We start from the raw sequence: 27,823 nt of genomic DNA on the forward strand, positions 1-27,823 counted from the left end.
GTCTAAAGCTGAATATATTTGTCCTTAGTGCATGCAAAACATTGTCAATATGTTTCTAGTTTTATTGCATGTAATAAATACAAAATAATGATGTAAGTGATAATTGTCTGTACGACCCAGGGGTGTAAAGTAACAAAGTACATTTGCACAAGTACAATTTTGAGGCACTGCTGTATTTGAGTGTTTCCATTATGTGCAGCTTTATATTGTATGTTTTACTCCACTACATGTATTTTAGTTACTTTGCTATTTAAGATTTACATGCAAAACATACGTCTGTTAATATAATATAACATTAGCTCTTTGCTTTTGCATGCAGGACTAGAAATGTAGTAGTTTAAGATATTACTAATTTTACTTGTGATCTGAATACTTATTACACCTCTGGTACTATAATAATGCAGCTATTCATACACAATAGTTCACGTTTAACGTTACACCTGATTTTAAAAAAATGGTCTTCACAAGCGAAGTCTCTCAGTTTGCCGAACTGGCGTCGTCCTGGGCCCTCAATTACGAATAGCGATGTTTCTATGGCGAAACCATGACCCGCCTTACTATGCCTCTGATTGGCTAGTACTCGTTTGGTTGGATTGGTTAGATTTAGGTATGAGGAGTTCGATTCGTTTAGGATAAGGGTAAGAATATCAATGTAAGCCAATCAGAGGCAGAGTAGAGCTTGTCAGAGGCAGAATAAGGCGGGATATGTATAGTATCGCATCATGAGGGGGAGAAGTTCGTTTTCCCATGATGCACTTGTGATTCCTTTCTATCGCGCGCCTTTGCATCGGCGCAGTCCATCTTGCCTCACTTATCGTTGCTGTCACACTCTGCCAGCTCGCCGTCCGTGTGTTGTAGTAAATAATGGCGGCATCGGGAGGCGGATTATCATCTCCCGCTCCAGTTGCGGGCTTTGAGCATCCAAGCGCCGGCCCGTGCTCGCTTCCCGGGTCGGCCGGGCCCGGCTCGCAGCAGGTTGCGGTCGGAAAAAACGTACCAAACGCGGAAGGTTGGGCTCGGACGACGGGGAGCTGCTGCCGAAGGGCCGGAGGCCCGTAAACATCGGCCTGGCGTTGAGCGAGGACCCGTCCCTGTTGCGTCTACTCGGCGTGGCGGAGAAGCACAGGAGGCAGAGAGATGCGGGCTTCGAGTCCAGTAGCAGTGAGGAGGTGAATAAGCTAACTGTAGCATGTCAGCTCGATGGGTAACAATACGACTAATGGGACGCAGGAGTCCGTTTCTTTCAAAAGAACGACATTTAAATGAATTTGTTTCTTACTTTCTAAAAGTATTCAAGCTAACGTAGAGCTATTAGCGGTAACTTAGCTTGAAACACTACCCCCAAATAAACATCGTAGCTAGCCGCCTGTCTGCACTGTACGTTGTGCTTCAGATTGGTTAAATGGGTGTATATTTCGTCTTATTGACTATCCACTCATTAATTGTTCATTTTCTGTTTTGAAGTTGCAACCGCCACACGGAGATCAGCGTCGGTCCAGCTGAGTTTCTTTGCATGAAAATAACATTAGGCGGAAAGTTTGGCGGTATGAAGGCGTTTTGTTGTGGAAACCAGTAGATGTCTTTGTTTGTTCATCCCCTGTCGCGTTTTGTTGAGTTGAACTTCCCACACTGCGCTGAAATGCATTTGTTGATTATCTTGTCATAGTGAAAACGTCGCTGCTGCTAACGTGGGGATCACTTTCTCCGCTTGGGGCGGTCAGCTGATTGACCGGTTTTTTTAAACTTGTGAAGCAAGGGAGAGGAAAACAGAAACCTTACCTTCACGTTATTATAGACAAAGTCACACACCTGAAGATGTTGCCCAGAGCCTTTTATAAAACCTCATTGTGCACAGTGTATGCTACCAAAGATTCATCACTCCCATCATGCATTGTTATTGAGATTTGTGTACAGGTGAAGTAAACAGGAATCTAAGCGTTCACAACTTTTTACTTTTACTTGTATACGGTCAGTTTATTTTAAAGAGAGAGCAGGGTCCTCTCCTAATTGACAGCATGCTCTAAGAGGAGCACATTTGTGTTGCTTGCATAGGCGTTTGTCACAAATGATGAGTTATTGTAAAGTGCCATTCCACCTGCTGAAATCAAGTCTTATGGATGAAAGACAATCATGTCTGCAGTCATCTAGCTGAGAGACATTGAATCTGTGTGTTTCTTGTACTGATGAAATGTCTGTTTTTATTAGTGTGGGATTGCTGCTCTTGTGGGAATTTAGTTTCTTCGGGGTTTTTTTGGGTGGTTGTTTTGACTTGTTTCTTAGATTTTTGTTATTGTTTCTGTGTACGGTTTTGTTTTACTACAACGTGATCTATTATCTATCTGCTCTAAAATGCAGACAAAAACTTGGTCTTGTGTTGGCTTACTTTATTATTTCCATTTATTGTGAGATTTGCTAGACCAAAGGTTATGGATGCTCTGAGCACAGCCTTGCTTACTAACTGGTAAGAGCTGGAGTCATTCATAATGAGACCTACTACTGTATTTTATGTAAACTGATAAGAAAGGACTTTAATCTACCACCACTGTTCTTAGTTTCAGCATTTCTTCATAGAAGCCAGTGTGGTTAGATTCCCTTCCAAGGTGGTCTCATTGTTGCTCCATCCAGGCATGATTTTTCTAATGATATATTGCCAAATCTGATCTTATTATTTAATCTCCAGAGCAGGGGCTTTAGTCTCTGACATCAGTTTGGACTTCACTGACGCAATCCCTTTAGAGTGGACTCTAACAGTTCACATGGCTTCAAAGCTTGTGGGTGCTGATGAACTGGAGTACCACGCGTAATGTCGTGCCACTTGCTCAAGTGCTCTGCAGCTATTTGGTAAGATATCATATATGGGGGGTTTCATCTCTGATACATCTATGGAGTCTTTGTTTTGCACATGAAGATGGAGTGAGTAATTGGAAGTCAAGTTGCAGTATGCTTTTATTTTCTGTAGTGCTACAATCTTTGCATCTGAGATAGACAGGTGCCTGATGAGGATGTGGAGGCTGACTGCGCTCCACAGGATCTATTTAAACTTTTGTAGCAATTGCTTTTGAATGTGTTTGTAGTACTGTGTTGAGAAGAGAATAACAAATAAACCAAGAAAAGAAAATATATATAATAACAACAATAAACATGGTAAACAGATAACGGGTACTTTACAACAAGTATATACTATAAAATAAAAGTGGCAAGTGTAGCTTGAGTGCTACACTCCTGATTTATTTCAGAGGAAATATTGTTTCATATCTCACTAACAGTGAGACACGTGCAGAAAGTGGTTGCTTAGGCAGAGGATTTGGTGTTATTTCTTGCACTTGACTCTCAAATTGAAACCTTAATTTGGTGCCTCAGCACTGTTACACTGTAAGGTTTTAGAGCAGTGCTAATGCTGAACTGTATTTTCAGCAGGGTGAATGCCTGATAATCAAGGTATGACTCAGAATCTGGGAAGAACGTGTCATTCCATCAGAAATCAATCACGTTCTGGCCCCTCTCCTTTTGATGTAAACTTTTTTTTCCTACATGTTAACCTATACAAGACAGCATTTGAATGTGTAATTAACCAGAATGACCAACCCTTCAGGTTCATGGGCTCACAAAGTCAGCTCATCGTCACCCCACCTATAGACATGGATAGCTTCTTAAAATGTAAACACAACCGTATGGTTCTTTGATTATCAGGAAAGCAAACAGACAAGGTTATAAACCATTTTAATACTTTTGGCCCCAAATAAATAAATATGCAAATGTTCTTATTTTTTGGGTCCTTAAAGCTTCATTAGCTTCAACACAATTTCTTGATTTCTTTTATGTTTTAATATGTGATAGAGGAGAGATTACATTCAGTTGAGCAACAGTGTGCCTCTTATCTGCTGCGTAGGTCAGACAACACATGAATCTTTAATGTTGCCTATAATATTCTATTTGACCTCAACTATTTCATTGATTGACCTAGAGGGGCCCTAAGTCCTGAATGGTTGGTCATTCTGGTTCATCAAACAACGTTCTAACATACCAGCTAAATATTCAGCCATGACATTAAAAATCTTTTAGATAAAACAAAGCCATGCTTTCTGTACTCTAACACAACAAGCTCTTCAGTGCACCAATTTCAAACATTGTTGTCACAATTAGTCACTGAAACACAAACACTTTGATAATAGGATCCAGGTTGAAAAATACTTTCTAACCTTTAACATGTAAAAATAGTTCAGATTGTACAAATCAAACAGGGCAATGTTCTAACATTTTTTTAATAGTCAGATTTGTATAATGTATGCTCAAATGTACGTTGTGCTTCAACAAGTTATGACAACAAAAAGGCAAGAAGGTGACATCCTGTTGAGACTCCCACAACACACAGAAAGCCAAGCACCTGCTGAACCCATTCATTATCATTGAGTGAATCACAATACTGTCCTGACAAAGTCATCATGGTCATTACCACTTTCACTTCAGCTCTCTTTATTATGGAAATACTATGTTATTCTATGTGTTTGTCATTCGTTTGTATACATTTTCACGTCTATTTCTTTTTTGTGTCTGCATTGGGTGTTATTGCCATTCAAAGGTTGTACTTTCTGTGTTTTTCTTCAGGAGGACGTTTTCACTGGATTTGGGACCTCAACAGTTCCACAGAAAGCTCCTCAGGCGTCGTTACTCAGCCAAGCAAAGCCTCCTCAAGCTTCAGGCTGTTCTCTGGCAGCATCACCTCTCATTGTAAATATTATACCCAAGACTCCAACACCGAGTCTTATTGGGAGAATTGTACCACGGGTCTCTATAGAAGCCCAGGGTGTCACAGAGGGCCCAGCAAAAGACAGCGAAATACCCAAGGTGGTAATTAAAGTGCATGGCAAGCAGGTAGCTCTCACTGCAAAAGCCAAACATGCAGGCGAGCAGGCCTCAGGGGGACAGAGAAAATCAGCACACTCAGGCAGTAGGCAAAACCAAACAGCCGCTACCTCAGATGGTGGCACCAAGCAACCTACTAAGATCAGAGAACGAGGTGAGGTGTCAGAGGACTCAGACACAGACCAATCCCAGCCACAGCGATCTGTAAGAGGCACGAGGGGGTTTCGATTTGGGCACACCAGGCGCACATCTCAAGCAGTCGCTCTGTCATTCACGACTTTTCACAAACGGCAGAGGAAGAGAATAGCTAAGGGTATGGGTGCCTCTCCAGAGGCTGGAGCTGAGGCCGGTGCCCAGAGTGGAGTGGAGGCAGCGATGCCCCTTGAGTGCAAAGCAACAGATTCCTCTGAAAAAAGAACACAAAGAAAACGCAGACCGTTGTTTGGGCACAGGCGGAAGCAACCAAAAATCACTCCAGAATTAAGACCAAAAATAGGTCGTAATCGCACTAGGCGTGTTTTTTACACCTATGTGCCAGAGCCCATTCCGGCCGCACCGATGCTGGACGGGAACGAGCAGCAGCAAATGCAGAGTATCACTGAGGGTGTGTTGAGCTCATTTCCTAAAGAAGTCCAGAAGAACTCATCCACTCCTGTAATGAGCGCACGGTCCTCACGCGTCATTAAAACTCCAAAGAGGTTCTTGGACGAGGAAATGATTCCCTTTCCAAGAGGGCCTCTGTCAACATGGCTGAAAAGTCAACAGAGAGAGGACGGAAAACCAAGTCCATCATGTCATGAGTCCAGCTATGATGGCAACTTGCTGCAGTCGGACAGTGAATCAATATCTGTAGCTGACAGCTCATCTGCAGTGACAAAGTTCTCATCAAAGCCCAGACCAGGAACGAGTCACCTAGAGATCTACAAGAACCTCAAGAAACTAACCTTGAAGCTGGCAGAGAAGAAGAAATGCCACTCCACAGAGGGGGATCCTACACATCTTGACGACGTGTTGACTCATGTCAGGAAAAGACGGCGGTCAAAGATCACGATGGAGGAGATGGACTCTCCTGGTGTTGTGAGGAAACTAGCGGTGTCGGTGGACTCTGGTGTGAAAGTACCCTCACATTTGCAGTCTGGAGATACAGGCAACAATAGTAAGACTTGTTTCTTTTTGTGTTTTTATTATTTATAAAGATCTTGTTTTTACAGATGCTCTAAAAATATTCTTCCTTAACAAAATTGATCTTTTATTTTAATTTTTCAAATGCAATTTTTAAGATGTAACTTTATTAGACAGGTCAAATTAGAACAAGACAAAGACTTACTAGAGAACGCAACCAATCTCTAGACACAAGAACTCCATTAAAATGTTGAATGTCTTGGAAATGGCAAAGAGGTTATTTCACTTTAGGATATCGGTGTGTGTTTTTAATAGATGTTCATAAAATGACGAGCGCTTCACACATTCTTCACACTGATACAGATGAAGCAGAAGGCGTGGCTGCAGACAGTCATGAGGCATTAGAAGTCAGCGGGCCCAGCCATCGAATTGGTCTCAGTGGAGCTAATAAGACGATGCTCCACCTGCTGAAGAAAGCCAAAGTCCAGCTCATCAAGATTGATCAGCAGAAGCAGCTCAAGTTGTCACAGGTAAGAATCCAATCTGTGCAGAAGTATAAAAGATACTTTTGATCAAATAATTTTTCCTCGGGCAGGTAAATATGACAACGCATAGTTAGCTAGTCACTATAAACTCTATGGCTTGAATAATAAGTCAATGACATTTTCCATTTCCAGGCTCTCAAAATGAGAACTTGTTCTAGCTCTCTGTTTTATATAAGTGTGACCTGGATATGTTTTGTTTCAGACTGTTCAGACAAAACAAGTCATTTGTCTCTTGCACTCAAAAGGACCTTCTGGTTTAAAAACAAATATACTAGTTATATTCTGGTAATTGGGGACTCACCAATCTAACTTGTTCAGTGCCGATACGTCGGCCGATACCAAGTACCAATCTGATATAAGTATTCAATTAATAAGCTGTATGCCTCACTGTGGCAGTGACGAGGATCATTCTTTTATGTGGATGGCAATGTCAGGCTTGATGTAAACATTGCTTTCTTAATTTTGAAAACAAAATATAACAAATACAGAGAATGAAACTGAATTGTTATTAGAATCAAACACTAACAACTTGGTTCAAAACTAACAGGAAACAAGAAACGCAGATTTTTAAGTGCAGACAAATAAATTGATCAAAACTTAAACAGGGTTTCAAATTCATATATATATATATATATATATATATATATATATATATATATATATATATATATATATATATATCTCAATCAATAAAGAAATTGCATTGATATATTGGCCCCATTGTCACAGACACCCGATCCAGTTATTTGAGTCAGTATCAGCGCCGGTGAATCCCTGCTGCTAATGACTCACTACATCCACACGCAATTAGTTTTGCCGTCTTATTTTAGTCTGAACTTTACAAAACTGTTTGTTAGTAACCTGGCTATTTATTATAGAAGGTACCATAACATAATGACGTTGTAGCATCTTTTACATAAAACCTTGATTTTCTTCTTTGTCTGGTCCGATAGTTGGGCTCCAGAGAATCACGAGTGCCAGTGAGCGGAAGAAGGAGGAGAAGGAAAAGAGTTGGCGTATCTCCCAAAGACATCAGTCCTCAGGTAATACTTTCAACTAAAACATTTACATTTGTATGTTTTCTTTTCTGCGTTTGAATGAAGCTGCATCAGTGCACTGAAGTTGTTGTAATCCCCGTGGTTTGGTTCTTACCTCGATCATTTATTACGTGCTGAGGAGGATCCCTCTGACACTCTGCCTGTGTTGTTTATTTGTTTGTGTGCAGATGGTTATGAAAAAACAAAAGTTAGACACACAATGTTACGGTGTTGAGACATTCGGAAATACTCCTGCTTCTGCACATTGAGCAGTGGAAAACCAGCATCAACTGCTGCTGTATGCTCCACATACCAGGAAAACGATTTTAAGAAGTGCAGCTTTCCTTGTGGAGCACCTTATTAAAAAAGAATAAATTAAATAAATAAATACAGATGCTTACTTAAAAGTAGGCAATTTATCATAAAGTGGTGTGTAATAACAAAAACATTATTTATTGCCTTTCAATGGAAAAATAATGTGATGAAATCAAATATTGACATATTGTGATAGATAATATTGTTGTTTTTATGTAGACTTTTTTTTATTGATTTAGGATAAGATATGTGGCTGAATTTTGGCCGCATCGCCCAGCCCCCGTATCATACTCTTTGTGTATTGTTAGACTAGACCATTTTCGAGGGCGGTTTTATATGTTGTGAGAGGTGTTGCCATCATTTGTTTATCATCAAATATTTCTGCATTTCACCGTATGTTTGTGTGCAGGAGCAGCCGCTTGGTGGTCCAAGGATCAAACATGTGTGTCGGGCAGCAGCAGTGGCGTTGGGGCAGCCCCGTGCCATGGTGCCAGATGATATCCCCAGACTCAGCGCCCTGCCACTACACGAGAGAGAGGGCATCACTTTTTCTCCTGCAGCAGAAGGTAAAGTGCATCCACATGTGTTGTTTTTCAGCAGTATGCAGAACTGAACTTCTCCGTAGCTGTAAGATGAAGGAAGGAAGATGAGCACTGATGTGCTCGTCTTTTTTTCCCTTGCACTGTGTGTTTATATATTTTAATTTTATGTTTTATAAACATGGTAGTTTTACATCAGTGCACTCGTGGTTTATGATGACATGAAGACAAAAGCATTTAAGTCGTTAACTGAATGGGATCAAACTCATTTTGCCTTGTTAGGATCTGGTTGAAATATCCAGAAACTGACATCGAACACAAAGGAGGGGCCGCAATCGCTCAATTTAGTACCTGCACGTCTTGAAAAGTCTGAAAGCGTTGAATTCAGTTTTCTCACAAAACAAAGGATTTAGAAAGTACTAAAGTTGTTGTTGCCTGCTGTGGGCATTAATGTTAATTATAAAATGTTTTTGTATCCTGTTGTACACTTGGAATCCAAGGGAGGAATGATACGACAGTGGATTGTGCATGCAGAAACCAGTTAAATACTCTTCATTCGGTACCATCTGACGACGCATATTCGGATCCAAGTCACATTAATTCTATTATTAGAATTGATTGTTTTATACGATTGGGAGTAATTATGAATATTGTAATGCCATGTCGTCCCTACTGGTTTTCTAAGTTTTTAAAAAGATCTCAAAATCTCAATGTAAGTTTGTGATCGCTTCAAAGACAAATTCAGAAGCTTGCAGCATATTGCAAGGTGTGCAGCGTCAATTGTTTCTACGGTGCAGTTGGAGTTACCTGAAATACTCAGGATTACCACATCCTTCAGGTTGACTGTAAAACACAGATACTGTGTATAGCCAATGCTCTCAAGTAGGTTATCTGTTTTTCAATCCAATTGCTCCTGAATGCTACTTTAGCATTTCTGCCCGTTTTTGTTTGGCAAAGCTGCTCTGCTAATGTATTGTAATCAAAACATTCCCCAGCTAAATATTTAAAGCTGGCATAGTTAAGCTTTTGCAGTAATAAAAACACAAACCAAAAAAAGATTATTTTGTAAAAGAGCACAATTTTGATAGCTTTTGGCAAACGTAACCTGCTGAGCGCAAAACATAAAAATCTGCTTTGTTAGCGCAATGTAGTTGTAACTAAGATATTTGCCAGCAAAAATATCTTTTGTCACACACAGATTAGCCACCGCTGTTCGAAAGCTTAACCCAACACTGGTCGAGTGAGCATCACTCAGTATGAGGTGAGGAAGTGCCGTTTGACAAGTAGTCTCACTGCCCTGCATTTTGTCTCCTAATGAACACATCTAGTGCTGTTGGGAAACACGGATGCTTACACAATGTTATTCCACTTACATTACTCATTTAAAATTATTAAAGTAATTTATTTCCATGCCAGCTTGCATTAAAATACTACCACTGGGGGATGCCAGAGGTTCTCAAAGGAATTGAGTTTCAAATCCATTTCTTGTAGACTCCAGATGTGTTCGTCCACTGTTCTAGACTGACTTTTTCTTATTTCCAACACTTCAGACAGCCAGTAGTTACTTGTAGCTGTAGAAACCAGACAAAAGACCAGTAAATGAGAATATTCGCACCTTCAATCACAGCAGTTAGACCTGTAATGTCTCCTGCAGACTGAATAGTAAGTTTTTGGCATCCACAGATGTCTTCCCCACATCACATGTACTTTGATAATGATTGAAATGTATATTGTGGCTCTTTTACCCATCCTCTCCGTCTCTCGCTTGCAGGTGTGGCAGATGATGACGACGATGACGTCTCGGATCAGGACAGGGCCCAGTGGGTTGTCTCTCAGGAACACATCCAGCGGAGGAGGAGGAGGGGGAGGGGGAAGGGCCTCAGGTTCAGAAAGAGGAAGACCCTGAGTCAATATGCACCCGGTGGAGTCCGTGCCCGGCGCTGTGGACGCTGCAAAGGCTGTTTGATACTGGAGGACTGTGCAAAGTGTACCAACTGTCGCGATAAGCCCAAGTTCGGGGGGCCCAACACCAAGCGTCAGTGTTGCATGTAAGTTAAACTCATCACAAATTCTGTTTGAGTTTACGGAGCATCCTGGTGAATAGGCTCATTTTACTGCGGAGGATGTGTGTGTGTGTGTGGGGGGGTGGGGGGGGGGGAGCGGCATTCTCACACACCACTGGTGAGCTTCTGATGAAACTTCAGCAAATGTTTTAATGGGAGTGGCACAGAAGACAAGCGCTGGCAGCATGACTGAATCAAATATGAGGATCTCAAGTTGTTCTTTGTCATTTAAAATAAACTTTGGACGCGCAGACATCTGGTTAAGTGAAGAAATGCCTCAATGCTGAAGCATGTAACCCGTTACTCATATTTACATTCTGATTTCCTTAAATTTAAACAATGGCCACACAAACAAATAAAGGGGTGAATCATTTTGTCTGATGTTATAAAGACGAAAGGTAAGCATTTGTGAACATGTATCAATCATCTTGGACTGACAAAGTTTAGAGTGCTTAATTAAGTTCTAAAATGTTTCATAAGTGGTGCTTAAAATACTGTTTACCTTCTATGTGGAGCTTGTCTGTACATACAACATGAAGATACTTACACATACTAAACATTAAACAATCCAGTTAATGAACGCAAGTCGATTCTTATAGTTGAGCATACTCATCGATGCCTTTTTACTTTTGATGAACATTATTGTGACGTTTGACTTTCTTTTCCCTCCAGACATAGGAAGTGTGACCGGATTGAGAGGGCGAAGATTGATCGAGTCGTCAAACCATTGAAACGTATGTCTAATTATTAGATGATGCTCTCGTTTTTAAAAGGTATCCAAATATCTAGTCTGTTTCTAAACTTAATCATGGGGCTCCGTGATCTCAGTCCAGGCGAGGCGTTTTGCGGGCTCTGTGTCGAGCGGTGAAGACGAGAACTGGAGGGTTGAAGGCGCAGGCGAGGGATCGTCGTCGCTGGCCCCTGTAGTCAGGAAACATTCCCTCCGTAACATCACACCACGCTCCTACAGCAGCCTGCTCAAGTCTGAATCTGAGGAAGAAGAAGATAAGGCAGATCCATCGCCGGTCAAGCAAACTGTAGCTGCTGCCAGCAAACAAGGTAACTAATGCTTTGTTCTAGTGACACAACCCTCTCGGCGTGTCTTTTCCTGTCACCATATTGGTTTTGCAGATCGTGGCTTGAAAATCTCCGACGTTCAGAGGTTTGTCGCAGCTAGCTGATCTATTTTTCTCCTATTGGAGATCACGCTCTTCCAGATGGCGGATCACTGCCCGACAACCCTCCATCTGAGGCGGTGAAGCCTCGCCGGCCGTTCTCCAAAGCAGCTGTGAGCAGACCCAGAGCTTACAAGGTAAAAACATCCAGCACATTTCCCTCCTCACTTCCAGTGTTCCACCTGATCAAACCTGGGTCAAATTGTACTTTTATAAAATGTTTTTGCGTCTTTTGGTAGTCAGTTGAATTTCTAGAAAGGTGACGTTTAAAAATGCTACTTTCTTTTATTTGATTTTTTTTTTATCATATATTTCTCTAATTAAATTTGTCAGTTTAAATCTAAGTGATTTACTGACACTAATCATGATTCAGATGACACAAATATTCCCGAGTAACACTTTGCCCAGGTCTGTGTCTCACTCTGTTGTTTCACATTATAATTTGATCATCTTTGTTGGAGTGAGTGAGTCTAGTCTTTCAAATTCACCCTTGCTAAACTTCTATTTCCGACTTTTAGCTTTTGTCCTTCATATTAAACACCTTGCATGTGCTTGACCTCCTGTTTTATGAATTATAGATGAGTTTTGATGTGTTCATGATAAAACGCGGTGCTGGTCTATCCAGACCTAGGCTCTGAAATGTAATCTACATCTAAACTGGAAGGAAAAACTACACATTTTATGTGACAAGGAATAGGGTCTAGCATTTATTGCCATCTACTTTGCAGCCATCCTTTAAATATGCTTTTTTACTTTACATATCACATGAGCGTTATATTTTCTTCTGTGGTCTTACATCTACAGCACAGCATTATGCACACACATGGTTTACAACAGGGTTAATGACTGGGATAAAATACATGAATGACCTCCCATCTCATAAGGGTGAGCATTAAATCAGCAAAATGTAACTACCATAATTGGATGTTATCACTTTTAAATATAAAATGTTTTCATAAAAGTAACACTACCTTAAATTGGTGACAATAAATAAAAAAAGCTGTATTCAATTTCCCTTTGACAAACCTAACAATTTAACAACCAACTATCATAGTATAAGCCTTTTGGGAACAAGTGTGTTTTTTTGATTAGGTCTCAGACAGTATAACTGATCAGTAAAATATACCATCGCTTTCTAATGCCTCTAATTTCAGTGTTGGAAGGGCTGTTGGCTAAGATGAACCGTACATCTGGGCTGTGCCCCTTTTACGCTTTGCTTCTGCATGTTCTAGTTGAAATGTACATTTCAAATCACGACCTAATCAAATGGATCAATAGTTGCTAATTATTTTTGCTTTTTAAAAACTTTTATATCTGCATTGCTTGAATCCTGACATCCTTCATAAGAAATGCTCCTATATTTATGCACCAACACTGTTTCCAAGTGTTTATTTATCTCCATCTGTGTTCGTTGCTTGTGAATTGGTGATGAACTCTGGTTTTGTCATGTTACCATGACATGTACTCCTTCATACGCCCATACTGCTCCTCATTGATGTTTGACTCATTGGTTTGTAGCCAATAACTCCATCCTGCTCAACAACATGTGGTCTATATAAGTAGCATTGTAACCAACAGACATGTACAGGTTATTGGTGGAGACCCAATGTTCAGGAAATGTTTGTTTACGATACAAATGCATACATGTAATTGGAGTAAATGCTAGAATGTAATCGCCTTTATAAAATGCACATATTTTCTTGCATTTGCTGGTCAAGCTATGCCCATCTAAACTTAAAACTCTCCTTAAAATAAAAAAAAAAGCCACCTTAACACGAACAAGAAAATGCAGAGATCATTAAAGAGCTTTATCAATTAGGATTCTAGCATATTCTTTTTCTCGCATCTTGCAGAAATCCATTTAATGCGGCATCAAACTACATATTGCACAGGGAAAATACACAAACCTTCTAAAACTAACAAACTGAGAACGTTTTTACTCTATCAACCTTAAACTAGTTTCTGTAGTGATGGGAAGGGGTAAATATATAATTTTTTTTAATGTCTTTCACAACAAGGTTGATGATTTCTAATGCTAACTGCTCATTTTCCTTGTTCAGCGTACAGAGATGTCTGCCTTTTTTTTTTTTAAATGACACTTAACGTAACACATTTTTGTGTCTTTTGTATATAGCCAGTAGTTTATTTACTAAATGTTAGAAAAATGATATGCCAGTTGTTTCGCTTTTATGATCATCGGGCGGTCTTTTACTTAATGTGTGTCTCTGCTGCAGCTTAATGCATCTTCTTTACCTTTTCATACCTCTTATTCCTGGCTAACCTTCTCAGTCACAGCACTCCTCTCCTTTTCTGTCACTTTGGCTGCTGCCGGTCGCCGCCTCTGCATGTCACTAGAATTCGTGTCACTTTGGTACCTGTCGTGCTGGTTGGCTTAGGCAGTCCCCTCCTCCACAGGAACAGGAGAACATGAAGGAGACGGAGCCCAGAGAAAGTTTACCAGAAACCAGCCCACCCAGAAGCCCAATGCCGAAGCTGCAGCAGCAGCTCCAAATACACTTACACCGTCTGCCTGATTTTATCCTGCAGTCTGTTTTGGCAAAACCAGAGCAGTGTCCCCAGAGTCCAGATCAGTGTGCTTCCCAGTCGTGTCCAATATTGTCCCAGCTTTTAACGCATCCTGCTATTTCACAATCGACACATTCCACCCCACAGTGTCCCCCAGAACTGTCCCGGCCTGTAACGCCTCCCGATGCTCCGCTTTCCCTAAATACTATAACAGACTCTTCACAGAAATCTCTGCTGTTACGTTTGCACCGTTTGCCCCGGGCCTTGGTGCAGTCAGCCTTGCATTTGCACAAATGTATATCATCGCCATCTCAACAACAGCCCCAGTCCATACTGCCCTCCGCGCTGACAGGGGCTTCGTCAAAGTTGTGTTTTCAGGAGCATCCAGAGTGTGAGGTGCAGGACCCAGATGTTTTGACGGAGACACATAGACCTAACAAAGATAAAACTGTACAAGTGCTCCCTCACCCAGTGGATCCTCACACAGAGTTACAGGAGGGCACGCAAGAGGAGCAGAAGGACAGACGAGGGCATCAGCCTGAAGAGGAGGAGGACGGTTCTGTAAAAGAGACAGTGACGAAAAACTGTCTCGCAACTGACAAACACTATGTCCTTCATTCCCAGAATCCTGCAGAGTGTGCGTCAGTGAACACCCTGACTGGGTTAACTAACGGGTTTCCCCAAAAGGGCTTGTTGCAGAACAAGTACAAGATTCGCGTAGACTTCAAGGTGAGTTCTTTTTTCTTGTGTTGAGTGGCATTTATATATTTTTGAAATAAACTGCTGACATGTTGGGGACCAGCAATGTAACTAGTATTTGTTGTTATGGGATCATTATGAAGCTGCTTATTTTGTCGACATTTGAGACCAGTTAATGAGCTCATGCATCATCAGAATACCAAAGACGAAACTGATCCTTTCTTTTTCTCCTTGTGTTCACCAGGAGGACTGTGCTGTCCAGAACGTATGGCTAATGGGCGGCCTCAGCGTCCTCACGTCTGTCCCCACGACACCACAACCCGTCTGTCTGCTCTGCGCCAGTAAAGGACGACATGAGGTAATTCTTTACGAGAGCTAGAATAGTGTTTCTGTTTCTAACATTTTACACATCCTATCTCCAAGCCTGTGTTTGCTTAAGTTTGTTTCTTGGTGCTCTGCAGGACCATTAATAACTTTTGTTTCACACTTCCATCAGATGATATTCTGCCAGATCTGCTGTGAGCCTTTCCACAGTTTCTGCCTCTCACCAGAGGAGCGCCCCCAGAAGGAGAACAAGGAGAACTGGTGCTGCAGACGCTGCAAATTCTGTCACGTGTGTGGCCGCCGAAGCAAGAGCACAAAGGTATGCAACCCAGCATCGCTCACAGTATGATTTCAATCTTTAAAAGTCTCCTAAATGTTCAACATTTTTGAAGTCTAGCTTAATGCAATAGTTGTGTTCCCATGTATACTTTGAAACTTTTCTCCTCCTGACTTGAAAAGTTGTGAGCGTATCTTTTTTAATTGGGTTTCATTCTCAAACACACGGGTAATGAAATATTTAATGTAATTGCAAATAATACATAGACACTGGCAACTTATTTTTTAAACTTTGCGATTTATAGAATTTATTTCAGAGAAATGTAGACATGGAAATTGTCTTCGTGGGACATTTTAAATAAGTAGCATGTTTGCAAATTTGAGAGCATGCTGAAGTACTGCCAGTCAAATATTTACACCATTAATTAACTCAGAATTATGTACTTTTTCCTCTCTAGCCAGTGTTACAGTGTCGGAGATGCCAAACCTCATACCACCCTTCCTGCTTGGGACCAACTTACCCTAAACCTATGAACTGCAACATGCCCTGGGTAATTGCTTTAATAGCCATAAATGTTTTTGCTTTGCCACATCCTAAGGCTATCGAGAGATAAATCCTGGGGGGAAATGTTTTGTGACATTCTTGTGAATGTGCAGGTGTGCATGACATGCATTCGGTGTAAAAGCTGCGGCGTAACTCCTGGAAAGTCTTGGGACTTGGCCTGGAACCACGAGCAGGATCTCTGTCCTGACTGCACTTCTCTCCACAAAAAAGGTAAGATGTCAGTGTTTTTTTTTGTGAAGGTTTTGTAGTCTTATTTTTGAATGCCGAGTATATACATGGTTCAGTGTTTGGAAACCTCCCAGATTTAGTTGTAAGTTAAAGGTATATAATGCAACAATTTTCATAAAAATACTGTATAGACTAATACAAAATGAATTCCTCCCAATCATCACTTGTGAATCTGCTGTGCTTGGGATGTTTTTGGGCATCATCAAAGAGCCTTTGGGCCCCATGTGTGGGTGTGTAGCCCAGCCAGTAAGCAGGGTGTGCAGCTCGTTCTCATTTCCAGGTCACTGCTGCTTTGTCACACCCCTCGGCATCTCATACCAAGGCACAAGCAACCCTTTAGCGAGCCAACTTTGAATGTGTGCTTTTACAACCGACAACCGACAATGCTACAGTCACCTTTAACCCAACAAATCCAGTGTTGTTTAGATGGACGCCCTGGATTTGTTTGCATAGTCTGCATTTAAAGTTAAAATGTATGGATCATGTGACTGATATAAGATATGTATCTACAACAGGCAATTTCTGCAGCGTCTGTCACAAATGCTACGATGACAACAACAACCAACACACGCAGATGATTCAGTGTTCAAAGTGCAGCCACTGGATTCATCACACATGTGAAGGACTTTCAGGTGAGTAACACACTGGATCACTTTGAAATTTCATTGATGAATAAACAGAGTTTTCATTCCAACCAAACACTTTTACATCCCTCGGCTAACCATCTTAAGTTTCCGTATTTGGTAAAATATGATCATTTCTATTAAGAGAACGAATCAAGTGTTGCACAATGAAACATGTTTTTTTACATGTAAAAGAATGCATCTTGATTACTTGAAGAGGGGCATATAGTATTATGTCATAATACTTAAGATCAACAACATGGCCTCTAAATGTGTCTGTTTATCATTACAGATGAGCTGTTTGGGTTGCTGTCAAGCCAATCAGAGGACGTGTATTTCACCTGCTCACCCTGCAGCGAGCACCAAACTGAACACAGCAGCTTGAAGAAGGAGCTGCAGAGCAGGCTGATAGCCGGGTTGGAGGAGGTACTCACTGACCTCCTCTCCAACGACGCCACACAGCACCTCCTCATGTGTAAAATGGTAAGCGCTTACCTTGGGGACTTTGGCAGATAATACCCCAAGATCCTTATATTTGAGAGTAATAAACTAAATGGAAGCATACCGTTTTAAAGCTTTTACCTTCCCTTCAAGTCATCCTAATATAGTTTCCAATTGCGTTTTTCAGTTTTATTGTTTTTTTGTCCTCTACCAGATCGCAGGATTTGTCATCTCATTTAAACTGTTATTTTTGTGTTTCAGTGTCGAGACCCAAACAGCACAACATTTTTCAGGGAACAGCAACCAGTGTGTGATCTACAGACAATGGACAAGAAGTTTAAAGGAGGTGGTTACACCTCAATAGTGAGTATATTCTTCCTGATAATCCGCTAAGAACAGCTCTTCCTGTTTTTATTCCTGTGTATGTATCAATGCAGACAGTAATAGATATAATGCAGCAAGTTTGCCACATTCAGCTGAGAAATCAATAACAATGGCAATGAAATCGGTTATGTAATTCTTTCTCTTTTCTTTTTTTTTTTACTTCTTGCTTCATCAGAAAGCTTTCCATGCCGATGTTATCTTTGTGATGAGGAAGTGGTTGAAGGAGGAGGAGATTCTCCCTCAGGACCAGAGACCAACCAGTCAGGCCAGGGCGCGCTATGTCAAAGTAAGCTTCCCTTCCAAATCTCCCACGGTTTAAGTTTATTTTTAGATACTCATATTTTCAGTGATTTCCAATGAAAATGCTCTTAACTTTTCTACTCCAGTTTCTGTTTTCATGGTTATCGTGGTCTGATTTGACAAGTTTGAATGTGAAGCTGAGCCATCAAACAAATATTAAACTCTATAAAAAGACTGACTTGAGTAACATATTGTCCGAAATGTCCACGAATAGACCACAATATTCACTATCTTTTTCTTAAATTGTGTATTTCTTGCAGCTGATTGAGCAGGTGTTCAGTTGGTTTCCTGCAAGCTTTCTGAAAAAGTGGAACACATTCTCCCATGACTTCCCAAGGTAATTACCATGTGCAGTAAACTTAACATTATTCCCTCAATATCTAAACATTAAATGTTCACTCTGTATGTATATGTGAGTTTTTTGTCATAGTTAAAACTTTCAGAATGTGTTTAGTCAAATGCAAAAAAATGAAAGACAGTAAAAGTGTCACTCAGGGCGCAGTTGTCTCAAATGTCCTCTCTGACCCTGTCTTCGTCACTGTAGTGGCATGCTTCCTGAGGCGGTCCTCCCACCATCTAAGGAGCACAGCTATGCACAGTGGCTGGAAAGGACATACCAGTCCAAAGAGATTTGGGGTCAAGAGGCGGGGAAAACTGAGTCGGTGCTGTCCCCAGTCACTACACAGCAGTCTGGTGTAACTCACGAGCGCCCTCTGTATTCACGTGGTATGGAATCTACTGTCGCCTGTTCTGTTACAGGTTTTAAAATGTGCACATATACAAATAATGTGCTGTTTAGTATTTATTCGGCCAATAATACTAGTAACTTTTCAAATTGGTCTACATATTTAACAAAATGATCCAAACTAAGCACCAGGATTGATCGTCCTATAATAACAAGGTTGATGGTTGGATCCCCAGCTCCTCCTCGGTATCCTTGAGTGAGATATTGAACCCTTAGTTGCTTTCATGGCAGCTCCACCACTATCTGTGTATGAATATGTGAATTGGTGGATGAGAGGCCAATTGTAAGGTAGAAAGGGGCTAAATAAAAGCAGTTCACGGTTCTTCGTTTAACATAAATACATTTTTTTTTTTTAGGGATGATGAGGTTGGGCATGGGTACATTTCTTATTTTTGTTTTCTCAGGTTTAAAACATGCATTTATTCATTTGTTCCTCTTACTTTCTTCAGGTGTGAAGAGTGATCTGCAAACAACCAAGACTGAAGATATGAGGCATTGTGCCCTGTGTCAACAAAATGGAGACTATGCTCCAAAGGTGAATTTCACAGTTTTTACTCTAAGGGCTGCAACTAATACATATTTACATCATCCATGTATCTGCAGATTATCTCCTTGATCAATCAATTGGTCTATAACACATTAGAAAGAAGTTTAAAAAAAATGGATGCATCATGTTGAAAGTGGCTTTCAACTGTTCCGATTAGACATGTTTCTAAATGTTATCGTACACAAAAAATGGCTGCTCTACTGCTTATTAAGTGATGTGAATGTGTTTTCCTCCTGATAGGATGCAGGACGGCTGTTGTACCTGGGACAGAATGAGTGGGCCCACATTAACTGCTGCCTTTGGTCTGCAGAGGTTTATGAGGAGAATAGTGCTCTTTTGCAAGTGCACAGCGCTGTCTCAAGAGGGCGCCACCTGGTAAGATATTACCAAAAAAATAAAGTATACGTTTCTTATCGCTAGATGTTTATTTGTCAAGCGCTTAAGAATTGGCACAAGTTCCGTAACGCTGTGAGCGTGAAGTTGTGTAAAGTATAATATAAGTAAAGTAACATTATTTGTTTCCTTTGTTCTGCAGCGTTGTGATCGTTGTGGGCAGTCGGGCGCCACTGTGGGCTGCTGTCTTGCCACCTGCCAGAGTAATTTCCACTTCATGTGTGCTCGTGCCCAGAACTGTCTGTTTCAGCTGGATAGGAAGGTGTTCTGCTTCAATCACAGGGATCTTGTCAGTGCAAAGGTATAGGCACAATAACCCCCCAAAACCTCTCTTTTGTTTGTATTATACTTACAGATTGTCATTTTTATCAAAGGGGAAAACATTACTCCATCCATTTACCCACGCACACATGCTGATTTTCTCTACATTGTATTGATTTATGTTTTACCCTACTCTACAACCTTATCATACTAGATCGTGTCTGGGAAAGGGTTTGAAGTGCCTCGAAGGGTTTATGTGGACTTTGATGGGATCAATCTTAGAAGAAAGTTCCTCACAGGCCTTGACCCAGAATCCATAAACATGACCATAGGTAAGAATATTTTGGCTGTTGGTTTGAGCCACTCAACTCCTGTTCAGGCTATGTGATTCCATACAGGGATGTAATGTTACTGCTACATATCAGACTGCCTTTAATCAGCTGTAACGTGTCATCTTTCCTTTCTCATTTTTCCAGGCTCTCTGCAGATTCAGAAACTTGGTGTGTTGTCTGAGTTGTCGTCAAATGGGAGGATGCTGTATCCTGTTGGTTATCAGTAAGTGGTCATTGTCATTATACAACTGGTAACTCTTAGTTAGTTTGTTACAAAAACCTTAATACCTTTTGGAACTTTGGTGCTGAATGTGGCATTTTTGTTTATTTACATGAATGCATTCTTCCCCTCTTCTCCAGATGTTCTCGGTTGTACTGGAGCACTGTAGACCCCCGCAGACGTTGCAAGTACACCTGTAAGGTGACAGAAGTGAGCACACCTCTCCCTGGTGAGGAACAAGATCCGAGATGGGACAAAGAAGAGAATCACACCATAGTCCACAGCCCCAACCACCACAGATGTCAGCAGGAACTTTCAGGTTTTTAATGCCTGGCTTACTTCACAGAATTATTTTGTTAAAAGTACAGCCCTGATGGGCTACTTTTAAAAAAGCTTGCTCGTCCTTGAAATGGTTAAGCTAAAGCCTTTATTAAAATTGATCCAACTTTTCTTTTAGTTTTTCATGAAATGTTAATTTTGCAACGTGACACCTTTGCTTCTCTGACAGATATGGATTCTCGGGATCGTTTAAGTTCTCCATCCAGCCCTATAAAGTCCACTACTCCATCACCCAACTCTAAACAGTACAACACACCTGAATGCAAAAGTCCTGGTTACACACAGACCAGGAGACCAGCAGGAGGATCATCCCGACCTCTTCCATCTCCAGGTAAATAGTTTTAAGACATCCTAAAAGTTTTTTGTTTTTTTTCTCTTTGTTTTGAGTGTTAAATGTTACTGTATCCTATTAGCATTGTTGCCTCTTCTTTACTCTGTTATTTGATGTTTCAGGTTCAGCTCTTCCCAAATCGCATCACATCCTGACATTGAGGGACCTGGAGGACACCCGTCGGCCTCGCAGGCTCTCATCAAGAAGCCGCTGCAGTTCCTCGCCAACAGACAGTGACCCATCTGTACCGATGACCCTCCGCTCTGGTGGCACCGTCCACTCTAGATGTGCTCTGTTCAGCTCTCCTCCGAGGTCATCAAACCTGGGTGCAGCCTCACCGCCTCTGTCACGGCAAAACTCAGCATCACCGGTCTGGAGCTCCCCGCCCCGATCCAACTCCAGCATTTCTGCAGCGCTGTCGCCTCGAAGAGGAGCAATCACTCACTCCCCCAGAGGGAGGCAAAACTTCAAAATCACCACTCCAGTTTCTGCAGAGGTTCCCCACGACTTCCTAGCCTCATCTGAGGCAGAAGATGCAGCAGTGGCCACAACCAATGGGATCTCACTAGCCCCTGATAACCTGGAAGAGGAGGTAGCTCACCTGATGGCCCAGGAGCTGCCCTACACTGTGTTTGACACTGACACAGAGGTAGCAGTAGCCTCCATGCTCAATGCTAAGCTTGAGTTTGACGAGGCTTTGCTCACAGAGAACGTGGCACTTCACTGCGGAGCACAAGGTGGGAGAGGAGAGGTGGAGGGCGTAGTGCAAAATGCGGAAATGCAAGTAGATAATCGGGAGAATTCCGAAGATGAAGACTCGAGCCATTACTTGAAATTTTCTCGGACAGTGGTGTGCGACGCAGCTAGCAGCTCGGAAACCTCAGGACAACTCACTTCAACACAGTCGATCTCACAGTTAGATGGAGCAGACGGCGGGTCAGAGAGTGATGAAAGCGAGGTGGTTGACGATGAAGCTCAGGACACAGAAGGAGAAGATGGCAAGAATAAGATTCACGCCAACCATAATACACCTACTAAACGACTAATGGTCAATCTAAAGAGGTTGGAGCCAATCTACACCGTGTCAAAGTCAGCTGAGCCAGAGTTTCGGGACAGTTACCCACCATCTGAAGTTCTTGAAGAAGGTTACGGAAACGATGATATGTCATTTCAGGAGGAAGTCGTCCAGATGAGCTCCGAAACGCCAACACCTCAAAATGAGGTGTTTTTGGATTCCGCTACAGGACATTTCATTTCTGCCGAAGATGGCACTGTGGTGGGCCCAAAGATCATCACAGTTGCCAATAAAGATGATAGTAGCTCATCGACCGAGTCCGTTGAAGGGTTTAAAGATGATTTGACTGACCCTGACTACTCTCCAGAGTGCACTCTGGGTCCAGAGCGTAAAACCAAAAAATCTCCCACAACTCAGATGAAAACCATCATTGTGAAGACAAAACGTCCGGTATCGAATTTCAAACGCTTGTCACCAAAGCCGTTTCTTCCACAGCAGCGCAAACTCAAATTGATGTTGCCCCCTCGACCTACACTGACTGTAAATAAAGCATCGGCTTCCCCTGCTGCTGCCACAGTTTGTGCACTTCCACGCACAGTCACATCCCCCATTGTGATCAATGGTCTAAACGTACCTATCCAGTCTGGTGTCTCAACGGGAAGAACCATCGCCATTCGTTTGGACAACTCAAGGACAGGAAGTCAGCAGCAAGTTGCGATTCCGAATCAAGCTGCAGCCACCAGCTCACCTCTGACCCCGGCTCCTGCTCCTCAGGTCCTTCTAGTCAACCGACAAGGTCAGATTCTTATCAAAGACCCGAGATCAAACACTTATCAGTCCCTCAGTACAAACTCTCCTGCCTACAACAAAATAAGCCAGATTGCCAAGATCCTCCACAGTGGTAATGCCCTGCAGCGCTCAGTCCCTCGAGTTGTAATAAAGCCTCGTGCCAGCCTATCCGCCACAAACGTCCCATCTGCCAGTAACAACTTGGTGACATCCGAGAGAAAAGTAATTTTTAGAGTCGTGCCTGTGAAAAGCACTCCAGCTCCCACACCTCCTGTCAGTGTGCAGAGTGTTCCTGAATCAGCTTTCTCCAGCATTAAAGAAAGCACAGCCCAGGCTATTATTGACAGAGCCATGGCTACCCACCGCGACGAGCCAAAGACGCAACCCATCATCCTCAGTAAAACTCTTCGGCCAAAGGCCGGCCTTCAATGTCCGCCCATGTTTCAGGACGCAGAGTTATCGGATCAGTTACAGGCTGCACCTTTAGAGTCCCCTAGTGGTTTCCTCAATGAACCAAAGGTCAGCCCACAACCGACACCTGCTCCGCCATGCCACCAGGTGAGAGTCAAGAGAGTGTCACTTGTGTCTGAGCGGCCCTCCAGGAAGAAATCCAAGATGGACTTCTTGAGGGATCCATCAAGTGAGCTGGATGAAGTTGATGAAGCCAGGTATTCAAAGATTATAATTTTCTCTAGTTGTTTTTACTGCAATGTACAAGATAATATAATAATCTTTTGTTGTTGTTGTGAATGTTGGTCAAAACGTAACTTTGTGCTGCAATGCATGTTTAGATTACAATTTAGGATAAACTATTGTTAAGGCTGCAACAATTGGCTATCTTTATAATTGGGTTAGTTGTAAAATGATAAAAGTACAAACAATTGAGTGATAAATTGAATTCTCCATTATTATTATTATTGTTATTATTTTAAATCTTTAATGCGGTCTGCATTATTTTAAACCTTTAAAAAAGATCAGCTGCCGTCTTTAATTCCTGGTATGTTTACTTCATTAGAGTTGTCAAAGTCTCAGGAATCTAAAAGTTTCTTGTTTTCTTCCAACAGACCGAGTGGAGTGAGAATGAAAGCTCCATCAGTGAAGGATATCCTCGATATGGACCAGGGGAAAATGTTGCACGAGCCGGAGCAGTTGAGAATTACTGCTCCACCACCACCACCACCCCCCAGGTTAGTTCTAATCCAAGCTCCTTCATTAAGAGCCTTATTACTCTTCTGTAATGTAAAGAGGCAAATGATTTGTGTCAGCTACTATACATTTAAAGATAAAGATGTTTTCCCACCTCCATGTTTGAGGGATAGAATTTTAAAAGGATGAAATTCTGGATTAAAAGTGATTTAAGAAAAGTGAGACATTATGAAAAAGTAGTATTTCTTGCCAAAACAGGATTATTTATTTTAGATTAACAAAATGCACAAGTTCTCTGAACGTGCCCATACATTACTGAATTATGTTCCTTCTTTTTTCATCCCTTTTTTGTACTTTAATTGTTTGCTCTTTCTGCTCAGGCATCCTCTGGTTGAGCGTCCCCCCGCAACGGCACAATTTAACAGTCAGATTCAGGGTAAAACACACATGTGGGTCAGTGCTCGCCATGGAGACCTCTCCGAATGGGGCCCTTATTCAGGTTTGCAACTTATTTGTTTGGATGCCCTTTTATAATGACCAGCTACTCTTCCCAAAGTCCATAGGGAAAAAAGTTAATGGAACAGCAATTTAATGTAATTCAATGTGGAAATATTCTTGAAATATTTTCTTTACACTAGTTTTTCAGTAAATGTTTTATGTAAAAACTCATTTTACATTTTTTTTAAAATTACGGCTCATTTAATCCTACAGGTTTTAGCTCAGAAGAAGATGCTTCTGCACCCAAATACAGAAAGAGGACATACATGAACCAGCCCCACCTGCGTTTTGAAATCACCAGTGATGATGGCTTCAGTGTTAAAGCTAACAGCATAGAGGGTAAGAGCTGCTGGATCACGGTTCTGTGCTCTGACTATGGAAACAATGCTGATGAATAGTCTTCTTGGTATGATGTGTTTGAGAGGAGCGACTAAAAGGAGAAAATTGACAGCATGTCGGCAGCTTTGCTCTCACACCCTCCTTATCTCTCTCCTCCCTCAGTCGCCTGGCGTGCGGTGATTGACGGTGTCCTCGAAGCCCGAGCAGGCTTCCATCTGAAGCAGCTGCCTCTGGGCGGGATGGGCGGGCCGCGGGTGCTCGGGGTCGTCCACGATGCCGTCATTTTCCTGCTGGAGCAACTGCAGGGTGCAGCAAACTGCAAACGGCACCGCTTCCGCTTCCACCGCTGTGACGACATCGAGGAAGAGCTTCCCCTCAATCAGAGTGGCTGCGCTCGGACTGAAGTCTACACCCGGTACAGACATAGTTACTTCTTGTCATAACTGGTTTTATTATTAATATTTCATCAGAGTTAAATGTTGTGGTACACCTCCAATTGATTTTCTTTTCTTTCTATACTTAGGAAAGCGACTTTTGATATGTTCAACTTCCTGGCATCACAGCACAGAGTGCTCCCTCAAATAGTGGGCCCCTTTGATGAGGAGGAGGATGAATTCCCACTGAAGTCTTCCAGGTTAGGGGATTACCTTTTGTGGCATTTTCTTGATCTAACCTTAAAATGTAAACCCACTGCATTCCACCACGAACAGGAAGTCGAAAGATGTTAATTTAGAAGATGCCATTTCCATGTTGACGCCACCTTCCTTTTCTGTGTCTCACTCCAACAGGCGAGCCACCAGCAGTGAGCTTCCCATGGCGATGAGATTCAGACACCTGGAAAAAATCTCCAAAGAAGCAGTAGGAGTTTACAGGTAATGGCAAAAAAAAAAAGGAAGGCATGAGATTTTGTTGTCCCAAATGATCTGTGTTCTCAAATGTATTTAATGGTAATCCTCTCTCAGATCTGAAATTCATGGTCGCGGCCTTTTCTGCAAGCGGAACATCGAGGCTGGCGAGATGGTGATCGAGTACGCCGGCATCGTCATTCGCTCTGTTCTGACTGATAAGCGGGAGAAATATTACGACGGCAAGGTGAGTAAACAAAGTAAAGTAAAGGTCCTACTTAGAAGTCATCATCATAAGGACAGTCAGAGTTTCTGCTTCCATTATTGTGGGTGTTAACTTCTGTTTAATGTAGAGCTGCAACAATTAATCGATTAGTTGTCTACTATTAAAAGCCCTGCTTTTCATGAGAAGCGGTAATGAAATGGGATGTTGGTTGGTAACTTGAATCTCAGGCAGGATCGCAGACACCACCATGAACAATGAATCGTATTGTGAAGAGGGGTAATTCCAGATATTGGCTAATGCCGAACAGATGCAGACCACAAATAGTATCAAAAACTGGAGTTAATTTCATGAATATTGTACTGATTATAATTTCAAGATGTTGAATGTACTTGAAATGTGAAAACAAGGACTAACTGGGTCATCAACTCCCTCTCCATCAGGGCATTGGCTGTTACATGTTCCGCATCGACGACTTCGACGTGGTGGACGCGACGATGCAAGGCAACGCGGCTCGTTTCATCAACCACTCATGCGAGCCGAACTGCTACTCCCGCGTCATCAACGTGGACGGCCGCAAGCACATCGTCATCTTCGCCCTGAGGAAGATCTACCGGGGCGAAGAACTGACCTATGACTACAAATTCCCCATCGAGGACGAGAACAGCAAGCTGCACTGCAACTGTGCGACGAGACGCTGCCGTCGCTTCCTAAACTAGTACAAAACACACACACCACATACCAATATCCAGCTTGGTTAATGCACTTGAAAATAGGAGGCGGACTTTGAGGAACTGATTTAAGGCGACTGTTGTGGTCATAAGAGCGAGGTAGCCAACACACAGACCTGCGTCTACTGAAAGTCTTCACCATGCTGGAAGCTCATTAAAGACTCATGGAGGACAGCATTTGCTCATTTCTGTCCTCTGACCGGCTGTGAACAGCCACACAAACCAGATGAGAGCCATATGTCGAAGCTGAGGAGGAATACTATTTATGTGATTTCAGACTGCAGGATTGTTGGTTTGTTGAAGTAGGAAGTGCAATTAAGGAAAACTGCACACCTTTTTGGATTTTTGTACGGTTTCACCATCTCGTACAACACATTCTGTCAGTTCAACATTGACTTTGTCGGTAGCCTCTGATGTTTCTGGGGCCAAACAACAGCCAGGGGGCAATCATTAGCAGCTACAAACGGTGCAAACTAAAACCACCTGATTGCAGCGCTTTACTGCGTAAAGGGGTCTCTATTGTTATGCTGGCGAAAGAGTGTTTTTGTAAATACAAGGTCACAGAGAAGGATGGGGAGAATTTATTCAGCACCTTACTTTGACGCAACCTTCTTGAGCAGCACAACTTTACTTCAGAGATTAATAAACATATTTGACTCGAGGCACCTTGTGTACATTGTAGAGTAGCTACATTTTAACCTCAGTCTGGATTCCACAAGTCGTGTGAGGGGACCAACCCTCACCATAACCCTCCCCTCATTCTGTCAGTTGACATTTCCTGTTTTTATTTGTGACTGCAGAGATGCTGTGATCTAAATGCTTTTATCCTGCCATTACAGTCTGTTCTTTATTTGTTACTTTGTACTGTTTGTGATTTTTTTAAGGTCTATGAGGGAGATTTTCCTTGGTGCAAATTGAATATAGTGATCTTCCTCTGCACAGTACCTTATAAATCATTTTGTATGTTTGAATAATAAATGTATATCCAACAAGATGATGGAAATAAATGTTTGAGCTTTTAACTTTGTATTTGTAAGTGAAGGC

At 41.9% G+C, this 27,823-nt stretch overlaps 1 protein-coding gene across 1 annotated transcript; it reads left to right on the forward strand.

Annotated features, from left to right (window-relative positions):
• Positions 1-722: 722 nt before the first annotated feature.
• kmt2ba (lysine (K)-specific methyltransferase 2Ba) lies at positions 723-27,806 on the forward strand. The gene is made up of 37 exons (XM_034545449.1): positions 723-735; positions 919-1,169; positions 4,606-6,019; positions 6,349-6,515; positions 7,484-7,573; positions 8,292-8,448; positions 10,193-10,469; positions 11,157-11,218; positions 11,313-11,543; positions 11,702-11,796; positions 14,810-14,914; positions 15,129-15,242; positions 15,381-15,527; positions 15,943-16,035; positions 16,142-16,259; positions 16,793-16,909; positions 17,193-17,383; positions 17,603-17,704; positions 17,901-18,011; positions 18,286-18,362; positions 18,570-18,751; positions 19,220-19,305; positions 19,558-19,692; positions 19,853-20,011; positions 20,186-20,303; positions 20,448-20,526; positions 20,664-20,842; positions 21,032-21,193; positions 21,316-23,665; positions 24,062-24,184; positions 24,524-24,642; positions 24,855-24,980; positions 25,143-25,395; positions 25,504-25,614; positions 25,769-25,852; positions 25,943-26,072; positions 26,492-27,806. Exons 1-37 carry the CDS (start codon positions 723-725, stop codon positions 26,765-26,767), a joined length of 8,604 nt encoding a protein of 2,867 aa, XP_034401340.1. The 3' UTR covers positions 26,768-27,806.
• The last annotated feature ends 17 nt before the right edge of the window (positions 27,807-27,823 follow it).

Source organism: Cyclopterus lumpus, chromosome 11 (assembly GCF_009769545.1).
Source record: "Cyclopterus lumpus isolate fCycLum1 chromosome 11, fCycLum1.pri, whole genome shotgun sequence".
Lineage (NCBI taxonomy): Eukaryota > Metazoa > Chordata > Actinopteri > Perciformes > Cyclopteridae > Cyclopterus > Cyclopterus lumpus.

Coding starts and splice junctions, on each gene's coding strand:
- kmt2ba (XM_034545449.1), top strand. Junction 11,219..11,312: donor AGTCGTCAAACCATTGAAAC/GTATGTCTAATT, acceptor CCGTGATCTCAG/TCCAGGCGAGGCGTTTTGCG. Junction 21,194..21,315: donor CCGACCTCTTCCATCTCCAG/GTAAATAGTTTT, acceptor TTGATGTTTCAG/GTTCAGCTCTTCCCAAATCG.